This window comes from Simochromis diagramma, unplaced genomic scaffold (assembly GCF_900408965.1).
Source record: "Simochromis diagramma unplaced genomic scaffold, fSimDia1.1 OVJJ01000596.1, whole genome shotgun sequence".
In the NCBI taxonomy this organism is placed as follows: domain Eukaryota; kingdom Metazoa; phylum Chordata; class Actinopteri; order Cichliformes; family Cichlidae; genus Simochromis; species Simochromis diagramma.
Window position 1 is genome coordinate 17211216 of NW_024387245.1, and position 10719 is coordinate 17221934.

At 39.2% G+C, this 10719-nt stretch overlaps 1 protein-coding gene across 2 annotated transcripts in view; it reads right to left on the minus strand.

The window, feature by feature from the left end:
• katnal2 (katanin p60 subunit A-like 2) overlaps positions 1-8187 on the minus strand; it is a 26234-nt gene extending 18047 nt beyond the window's left edge. The window contains exons 1-16 of one of the 2 annotated variants that reach the window (XM_040000590.1): positions 7908-8180; positions 5774-5844; positions 5271-5437; positions 5114-5150; positions 4570-4660; positions 4382-4480; positions 4011-4076; positions 3741-3818; positions 3301-3399; positions 2807-2870; positions 2612-2730; positions 2414-2505; positions 2224-2334; positions 1728-1890; positions 1485-1587; positions 936-1392 (exon numbers count right to left, since the gene is read on the minus strand). In XM_040000590.1, coding sequence (XP_039856524.1) covers positions 1253-1392; positions 1485-1587; positions 1728-1890; positions 2224-2334; positions 2414-2505; positions 2612-2730; positions 2807-2870; positions 3301-3399; positions 3741-3818; positions 4011-4076; positions 4382-4480; positions 4570-4660; positions 5114-5150; positions 5271-5437; positions 5774-5844; positions 7908-7958 — 1551 coding nt within the window. In that variant the 5' untranslated portion in view covers positions 7959-8180 and the 3' untranslated portion in view covers positions 936-1252. Of the gene's footprint in view, positions 1-935; positions 1393-1484; positions 1588-1727; positions 1891-2223; positions 2335-2413; positions 2506-2611; positions 2731-2806; positions 2871-3300; positions 3400-3740; positions 3819-4010; positions 4077-4381; positions 4481-4569; positions 4661-5113; positions 5151-5270; positions 5438-5773; positions 5845-7907 lie in introns of those variants that run through there. The other variant, XM_040000591.1, reaches the window with a different exon arrangement.
• Positions 8188-10719: the final 2532 nt, after the last annotated feature.

Genomic DNA, 10719 nt, shown 5'->3' on the forward strand with positions numbered 1-10719 from the left:
TGCAGTAACGCTGGAGTGCTACATTTGCGTTGAGTGAGATTAAAAAAAATGTTTAAGCTTAAAGAGGGGCTTGAATTTATTTCTTTGAGTTTACAAATACTTAAGTGCAAAAATGTACTCCTCCTACCCCCAGTGCCCCAACAAACTCATTCATTTTGTGTTCAGAATCAGCCTCTGCTGGTTTAGAATAATTTTAGGTTTACACAAAGAAAATCAAATTAATTTGGTATTTTTTAAATTACATTTATGAACAACTAATATAATTTATATGTGTTCTTTGAAAGAAGGACCTGAATCTGTTTTTTGAGTGTATAGATGATGTGAGAGGGCAATGAAGAGGACGTTATTATGAATTATTATGAATAAACTGAAAATAATCTGAAAAAGAGCATTCTGCTTGAAAACTGAAAAGTCATTTAGTCAAGCCCTAGACAAACAGGCCTAGACAGTGCTTGCAATCACTGGTTGCTAGGAGGAAATTATTATTCTCCGTCTGGTTGCAAGTGGTTGCTGGCAGTCACTGTGAATCTGATTGCTAAAGCAGCGGGGAATCTGATAGACTAGCATTCCCATCCTGCTTCCCAATATAATTCCCTACTGCAACTTCATCTGTCATAATTTTTTTTCTTGTTGCTAACCATCTTCTCTCCTGTTATGTTTTAGGTAAATACAGAGAAGGCGATGAGAATAAAATAAGCCCAGCTCCCCACCTGATATGTGACAGTTTCCCAGATGCTGTTGAACACATCCTGCAGAATCTGCTTTGAGCGTCAAGTAAAAATAACCTTCCGGTTTCATTGGCAGAAGTAACACTGCTAATGTTTCAACAGTGGAGAGATTTAAGATTTGAAATTATTTTCCTCAGAACATCCTGATAAATCGAAAATAGTCATGCTATAGTAGTCTGACTCAAAGTACCAGTCACCAAAGTTTTATTGTATTAGGTTGTATACTTTTTGTTTTCAAATAATAAAAAAGAAAACAAATGATCAATGAACAAATATTTTCTCCATGTCAAAAAGAGTTTTTCAAAGCTCCACAGTTATTAAAATGTACACCGTTCCAACCTGCAGTAGCTTGTCGCTTGTCACAAATATCCAAAGTATAGGAAACATTTTACGCTAATATATAGTCATTAGTGTAAATTTTTAGTATAGTGCAGGATATAAATTTGTAACAGTAAAAACGAGTTATCATCACTTTTAGTGGCGTTAGTATGAAAGTCTTTACATTCATGTTATGTGTACTAGTGTCAGACAGATTGGTACTCTCTCTCCCAGGCTGTGTATCTGTCCATCAGGTTTCGCGCTGAGGGTTTGGTGTGTTCAATCACATTCAGGAAATCAGCTGTTGTTACAGTTTCCAGTTGGATGGCAGGCATGTCTGTGTCATCTGTAAAAGAGAATCACAGTAAGACAGAGAAGATGGCTGTTGTAGGGGTCAATCTTGACATTGTGTGTGTGTGTGTGTGTGTGTTGTCCTACCATCCTGATGTGACTCCAGAGCATCAAAGATCTTTCGAACTGGTCTCATGGCAGCTTCCTTACATGCCAATCTTATATCTGAGCCAGAGTAGCCCTCCATCTCCTGGAAATAAAACACACAAATGTACAGATGTACATGAGTGAACACATTTCCTTCCAGATAACATATATGATTTATGAAATATTAATTACAGAAAAATTGTTAAGCATAACGATTAAACACTTGACAAACTCCATACGCACTTTTGCCAGTGCTTTGTAGTCTAGCACAGTGCGTAGCTCCACCCCTCCTGTGCAGCTGAGAGGAGGCAGCCAATGAGAAATCATGGCTTGGCGAGCTGGTGAAGAGGGAAGACTCACTAGAATCCGCTTCTCTAACCTCCTCAGCATTGCGTGGTCCAGTTCCCTGAGAGAAGATTTATTAGAAACAAACAAAGGCAGCTTTAACTGTCATAATTTTATAGCTGTATTAGTAGTCATCTTTTTTTATTTATACAGCTGTGACTTTGAAATAATAACATCATAATCTTGTGTTTGTCAAGAAAATGAAGGGTCTTTTTTCAAATGCATTCAATGCAAGAAAAATGAATGAATGTTAAAATCAGGCTGAGATGATGCTGGCAATAAATTTACGAGGGTTGAAACAGCAAAAATAGTGAGTTGCATTTTTCTGTCTTCCTATTCATTTGTAAATGCAACAGAAGGCCAATAAGTCCAAATGTGCATGTGATTAATCTACCAAGGTAGGTTGGAGGCAGCAAGTACAAAAACCAGGTCATCTGATCTGGCTAGTCCATCCATCTGAACCAGTAACTCAGTCTTCATCCTGCGACTCCCCTCGTGCTCGCCCCTGAAAGCAGTAAACAGAGGTTTTGTGGACAGCAGCAGTGGCACAGCTACATTTTACTGCACTTCGTGGTTGAGCTCACCCCATGCTGCTTCCTCTCTGGCCCATCACTGACTCAAGCTCATCCAGGAAGATGGTGGATGGAGCGTGGTACCTGGCCAGCTCAAATAGAACCTGCAGACACATGTATTAAATCATTTACACTAAATAGCCCCCCCCCCCCCAGAGAATAGTATTCAAACATGTTTTTGTAAAATTCTTCCTATAGCTGACAGCCTACCCTGACCAGTTTCTCAGAGTCTCCCCTCCACTTGCTGACAATGCTGGAAGCTGAGATGTTGAAGAAGGTTGTCTTACACTCTGTAGCTACGGCCTTGGCCAGCAACGTCTTACCTGTACCTGAGTGGGTAAGGGAATGTGAAGTTTTCATAGTGAGCCCCTGACATTTTTTAATATCCTGCACTTGAGTCCTTACCCGGGGGACCATAGAGCAGTAAACCCTTCCATGGAGACAGGATGCCTGTAAAGAGTTGGGGATACTGAGGAGGAGAGACTGAGTCAAAGAATGAGGGGGAAACATGAATAAAACAGTATACAACTTGAGTAAATCACATCCTAGCTCAGTATGAGAACACATTGTATTTCCATTTTCAGCACACCAATAGCAAACTGAGCTCTGTGCAAAGAAACCTGATAAGTCTGATGATGCAGTTTTTATCTATTTGCAGAAGCACAACTTGTGTGACTGTAGCAGTATAATAAATTCTACATGGCATGCCACATGTGTCTTTCTATCCATTTCTGTATCTGTGTTACCATAATATCCCAGGTAAAGATTCAATATTAGTCTAATAGACTGGCCTGACCCCACTGCCCTCCTTCTCTTTAAGCCCTTTAAAAGAGATGTATTCAGAATCGAAGATGGGCGACCGGAGCTAAAATACCAGCATGCTCGGGTAGCGGCCGCACCTTAATGGGATAAACGACGGCCTCTTTGACTAATCGCTTGGCATCCTCCAGACCGATGATGTCCTCCCATCGCACATTGGGGCTGTGCAAATAGATGTCCTTTGGAAAAGCATACACACACACACACACACACACACACACAACAGAGAGCGAGTGATGCATGTGGAAGACATAAGCCAGAAATTGGCCCCCCACACACGTCCCGGTTGCGTAAATAGGTGTCTTTTAGAATGAAACATCAGATATGGGAAATGGATAGAGCCTGGGCCTTCATTAGTACAAAAGATCAATTCATTCAAAACAAAGCCCTCTGCTGCTCTGTAGTGGACACATTCAGCAAGAGTCATATGGAGGATTTTCATATTTTTACATCATATTCCAAGGAACAAATTAAGATAAAATCAGCTTCTCCCCAGGCTTATTAAGGTGTGTGTGTTTACCCTGCTGACGATCGTAGCTAGTTCCCTCATCTCACCACTCATTCCAGAAAAGCCACTCAGTGGCTTCAGTAGGCGTTCCTGCAACATAGACTTTTTATTATTATCAGTAGACATTTTGTACTTTTTGTAGCCTTCAAATAGTTTTTATTTTGGACAATTCAGACTGTTACCAAAATATATTTTTACACGTTTCACAGTTGTTTGAATCTTGTCTGAATATTATGACCTTTTTTATAAGTCAGTTTAGCTCAAAGGCTCCAGCATAATTACCATATGGTCTGAATCAATCCCAGCTCCTCTGACAGCATCCTGGATTGCACCTTTGACATCAGTCATCTGCCCCCAAGATACATAAGAGAACATAATAGGAACAAAAGTGACAGCGGTAATTTTGTTTTAAAAAGGGTGAGGACTTCTTTTTTATGTTTTTGCATTTGGCACGGCCAAATCAACCCCAGATCATAAAGGTGCTGGTTTATGTTGTAATGAATTAAACATAAACAATTTTGTTAGCATCCTGCTGCAGCATCATCATAAAATGAAAACAGTCTCATAAATGTCATACAAGAAAAAAATGTGATTAACTTCAATTGGGACGATGAGGTTTGCTTCTGTTCTCAGAGTATTCACTTCTCCAGTACCTTCCTGTTTGTGGCACACTCTCCAGCTGGTGCATTTTTGATGGAGGATACGCTGAGACCAAAGTCCGATGACTGTGGAGCAAGATAGGTGCCATTCTCCTAGGAAATTAACATAAATGTCAGAATAATTGCTAGCTAGAGTACAGAGTTGTTTTGATTTGACTTCATTTTTCCACATTTGCCCGTACACTAGTGGCTGGCTTCTTTGCTCCAGTTCCTGTGTTTGTGTTCCGGGAAGGGTGGATTTCTGGAAGGGGTTTCACAGCTGAACGGGGACTCCTGGGGACAAATAAAAAACAAAACACATGTATTTTTTGTTTTTTTTTAACTGTCATGCATGGACTAGCAGCATGGCAGACTCACTTATTGTTATATATCCAGGTGGGAATCACCAGACACACCCATGATACAATATTATCACAATACTTCACTCATAATTATTATTGTGATTTTTAACATTTTGTGACATGCTGAGTTTTACAATAACATATTTGCAATTTATCACCCATTTCAACTACAAATTATCTCCTCAAAGTTCAACTTGTCAATATCTGTTTTATGCAATAAGTTTTTTGTTTTTGCTGCCCTATATGTCGCCATAAGACAGTGTCTGTGTTGCTTTATCGATACAATATTGCCACCGAAAATACTGAGATTCGATGTTGTATCGATTTTTCCCCACCTCTACTGTGAGCATGTATGCACAGCATACTTGGCCCGTGACTGACTCACCTCTTAGTTGCACTACGTGTTGGATATTTTCTTTCACCTGGACAGAAAAAAATATCAGAAAAAAACATGCTAAGACTATAAGTTAGTTTTTAATAATTTTACAGAGCATGAGATATAATTTTCATTGCTTCTTAGTGTTTCAGCAGAATTCTTGTACCTGCTTCTGCTATTCTTCTGATAAGTTTGGGATACTTCTGGAATTTGACGTAGTGGTAGCTCTCATACTCCATCAACACCATCTCCAGATCGATGTTATCGCTAACCTCAAACCTCCTCACACCTCCATTTGTCTCTTGATCCAAGGCCACTGCTGCAGCTACATAGCTGGTGGACAGACACATTGCAAGGAACAGATTTTTGATGTGCTTGTCTTAATGAATTGCACTTCACTTTTTCTATACAGACATACAAATATGACCTTTTGGTTGGTTTGTTACCACTTATTCAATAATAAACCAGCAATGCCATTTTGCATTATGCCATTCTGTTTTGAAGTAACAAAGAGTGAATTTATGTATTCTACTTGCTCTGATCAAAGAAACTCAGCCACCTGTTTTAAAAGTCCGTATCTAAACCTGATGCTAAAAATGTACTTAAAAGAAAAGTTCATCTTTTTGATCACCACTTGATGCATCCACACGCACACAATTTTATACTGACCCTTGCCCCAGCAGGTGGTGATAGATGAGGATGAGGAGACTTTTCTTCCTCATCTCAGTCCTCTGCTCATCCTGTTGGACAGCAACAAGAACAGCAGCAACAAGAGGACAAAAGGGGAATTCAAATGGAGCTGTTATATGAGAAAAAACTACCAAATAATATTGTTCAATTTGTCACAGGTGTCATGAAGACCAGATATGGTCTAATAAAGACCAATACAGTCCCCCCAAAAGCAAAATATTTTAGAAGAATATTAGGATTTTTTTAACAGAAGGATATGAAGTGTCACAACTGATGGATAAACAAAACTTTAAAGTGAATCACTGAAATGCAAAGAAATTAGCCACTCCATATACAGGTTATAGCAAGATATAACATTTTACAGTATTATTTTAGGCCATGATGCTATGCATAATAGCAAAAGCATTACACAAGTGAGCCACAGCACTCAACAAATACTGGTTGGAACTCCATTCATTCATCCTTTTACTTCGCCTTATCCAATCAGGGTCACCATTAGGCTGGAGTCTGTACCAGCTGTCATATAGCGAGAGGCATGGTACACCGTGGACATGCTGCCAACCTAACGCAGGGCTAACACATTCCTATCTTATGATCAAGTTAAGAGTCATTGATTAAACTAATGTCCATGTGTTTGAATTGTGGGAGGAAGCCAGAGTAGCTGAAGAGAACCCACACAGACACGAGGAGAACATCCAAACTCCACACAGAGACATGCCAGCTGGCCTGTGGATAGACCTCTTTGGGAGGCAAAACTCTTTACCACTGTGCTACCCACGGGCTTTAACTGTATGCCTAATTTCAGTAAAGATGGAAGTCTCAAGAACTGTACTTCTTTAAGCTTGTGAAAATTCCCACTATTGGTTAAATACCTTGCACCCTCCACCTGTTGTTTTTAGAACTTAAGAAACCTCTCGGGTGAAAGATGAAAAACATCATCAAACTTAAAGAAGTCCAACTGCTTTTTTTTTTTTTTACAAGTTCTTAAAGACTGCCATGACCTGGATGACTAAGAACCTGCCCAGACAATAAAGATGGAAATGACACTCCTGTTAGATTATAATATTATTTTATGCCATGTTATACCCCTAATTAAAGATTGTGAATTATTATGTAGTTTTAGTTTGCATTATTCCCCTGAATTAGAAGCTGACAACTATTGCATTAGTTAAACTGATTTGCATTAAAGTAGACTGCTGATTTATTGTGAATGAATGATATTGTTTTATGATGCATTATACTGCTGAGTTATAAGAAATACTGTTTGCAGAAAGTCATCGCCTTATTTGTCTGATTAGAAGAGAGACTATACTGGAGTTTTCTGCCCCATCTCAGCAGGAGCAGATAAACAGGGAGCCAAGGTTGTAGCTTAGGCGCCGTGTGAGAGAAAAGCATGTGAATGTTTAAGCTTTTTATGATAAGGTGGAGGCACCAGAGGCTATAAGAGTTTGAGTAATGCTCCACCATTTTGAGATCTGAGGCTGTCTGCATACAGTGTCCATCTCCCACGCGTGTGTGCATTAAAATCATCGTTTGACTCAACCCGGCCGGACCAGTGTTGTTATTGTGGTTTTTTCTCTTGTGTCCATCCCCAATTTGAACTCGTAACACTCCCTAAAGTATTTATTTATGTCTGTGGTCTAACTAAAAGTAGCCACTAATTATCAACTAACGAGTTAGCCTGTGCTCGTTAATGCTTCAGTTCTCTTCTCTTCCCTGGTTCAAACATGTGGAGGAGGAATATTTTATATTGGGCTGGAAATACAGGGAAAACACAGTTGCCAGCAGAGGGGGCCAGCCAACCACAAACAACAACCAGTTGACGCTGTCTCTAGGCAACCAGTGAGTGCATGCAGAACTTAACGATTAGCTCGACGGCTAACTACCACGCTCGTGAAAGCGACAATATAGAAATCCCATCACATGTGTAAAATAAATCGACCAACACCTGGATACATATGCCTTTAGCTTAACACTGCTTACAGTACCACACAGTTCAGTGCCCATCTGTTCACTGCCACTGCTAGTTAGATAGTCACAAGCTGATATCTGAAAACAGTTGTGCGTCAAATTTGCGTAAAACAACAAGAAACAAAAGCCCGTGTTCACTCACCGCCTCTCGGGCCTGGTGGGCGACTTTCATTGACTGATAATTGAGCTCCATTACTGTTGTAAAAATTTCGTAAGGTCGGTATTATTCGTTAGGTGATGGTGAAGTTGATCCACCGCGTAGTTCTGTCGGGTCTTACGTTCCCCTCGGGGCTACCGTACTTAAGAGTATGCCTCTTCTGTGAAGCAGCAACGGTGGTAAAGAAAAGCATCACCTATGCTTACTTTGAGAATTTAGAAAAATCTCAATGACAAAATGTTTCATTGACTTAAGGTTTTGCAAAAATGAGATGTTAAAAGCTCTTTAAAAGCTAGAATGCTAAAGTTTTTTTTATTTTTTTATTGTTAGGTTTCATTAAACCGCAATATCTTAACTGCCTATATTGCACTTTTGTACTCAATCACAAATGTTTTCCAAGTTTGACATGTAGCCTACTACCTTTTACTCTGATGTTATTATCTTTTGAAAGCCTCCTGTAGAGCTCACATTTGATTTCTTTTCAGGTTGAAACTGATCAGTTGATGTATGTCATCCTGATTATCTCCACTAGAGAGCAGAAGAGATCTATATAACATGCAAGTCACAGCGGTACTATCAAAGGACACCATTTTAAGCTACTTTAATTTATCAGAATGTGTGTGAGTGTTTTGTAAATGTGAATATGGGTGATGAATAGATCCGTTTTGGCTGTCTGGTTTTTGAGGGCATGCTTGTGTCCATCCTTAGTAACTATTGTGCTCTAACTCTTTGTGTGCATGTGTGTCTCCAGGGGCAGACATACACACAGAGACATCTATTTGCACAACTCCAGCAACCAGTGGGAGGACATAAACACCCTGGAATAAGCCAAACGATTAGTTAAAGAGAGAGTTGTCTATCCCATTAGGTGCAGCTCCTGCTCAATCATGCTGGTATTTCAGCACTGGTTGCCCAGCTTCGATTCTGAATAAATCTCCCCCAAAGAGCTTAAAGAGCAAAACGGTAATGAGGTCAAGCCAGTCTGTTAGGCTGACATTAAACCTATATTTAAGATAACATGGTAACACACACACAATAGACTAGCAGGAATAAGGGAATATTAAAGTATATGCATTTGTTGAAAACTTTAATAGGTACACCTGTTCAGTGATTGCTAGTGCAATTATCTAATCAGACAATGACATGTCAGCAGCTCATGGCATCTAGGCATGTAGATGCCATCAAGATGACATGTCAAGGTCATGAGCAGATGGTAGCCAGAATTTGCAATAAACAACATGAAAGGGTGCCGGTGGTATAAAGTTGCACTCAAAAAAATAATTCATTGGATGAACGTAATTTTATCTTGCCACTTATATTCCATCTAAACAAATCATGTTATATTAATCCATCTTGATTGTGTTGTCTCAACACGATATATATGTGTAGGTTTAACATAATATTAACATTAACATTCAATTAATTTGACTTTTGTTCAATCAACATGTTTGCACCACGTTAGTCTAATTAAATTTATTTAAATCCATCTTACATTGTTTAAACACTTTGGCACATCAAAAATCAGTCTTGTTACATGAACTAGTAAAATATTTGTTTGTTACACCAATGATAATCTTGTTGAATGAATGAAATGTAACTTATGTCTGTAGTACATGTTGTATTCATATTAAGTAATGTTCAACCAAAAAAAAAAAAAAATCAATGGATTTACAGCAACTTCCAATCCACCCATCTTCTTAGCTTTATCTGGGCTGCGGAAGTGATAGGGCAAGAGGGACAGGGTACATCCTGGACAGGTCACCAGTCAATCATACAGAGACAAACAATCATTTGCACTTTAACACCTTTGGGCAATTTAGAATAACCAGTTACCCTTACAACTGCATGACTTTTAACTGTGGAGGAAACCAGAGTACGCAGAGAGAACCCACTGCAAACTTCGCCACATTGTGGATTTGAACCCAGGAGCTTCTTCTTCTGAGGCAACAGCACGAACCACCATGGCATTAATCTGTCAATGCAGACTTAACAAAAGTAGGAAAGCTATGCTTGATGAAGCGGTTAGTTGCCTGGATCCAGCCACTCTTACTAGATTGTATGATGTCATCTCAACAAGAACAAATTAAGTTGCTGAATTTCATGCAGATGCTACATGATTTAATTACGTTCACCATAAAAACATGGAATTATTTAGTTCAAATTACAAGTTTGGATCTTATGCATGTAACAACCACCCAATTTCATTTTTTTGAGTGTGTGTGGGATATTTTCTTGGCACAATTTGGACACTTCAGTACCAACTGAGCGTTGCTGATGCCCATGCCTTTGTGAGTACAGTGTACCCATCTTCTAATGGCTGCTTCCAGCAGGATAGCGCACCATGTCACAAAGCAGCTCAGATAAAAAAAAAATTCTTGAACATAACAATCAGTTCACTTTACTAAAATGGACTCTACAGTCACAGGTCTCAATCCAGTAGAGCACCTTTTGGGATATGCTGTGATAGGAGGTTTGTGTCACAGATGTGCACGTAATACATTTGAAGCAACTGTGTGATGCTCTAATGCCAATATTGACCAAAATCACTGAGGAATACTTCAGAAGGCAAATGGGAGTTCAACACAGTACTAGCAAGAAGTACCTAATTGTCTAATGAGTGTATGATATATACAGTATATATAAATAGGTGAACAAGCAACAGCAAGGATATTCTACAGCTTTAAGCAAATGTACAACACAAATGCCTATCACATGTGGTCGCAAATTTTGAAGCCATCCTGATAACCTTCTCCCACCAACGATGTGGAGATCCAACCTCTTTTAGATCCAATTAAAA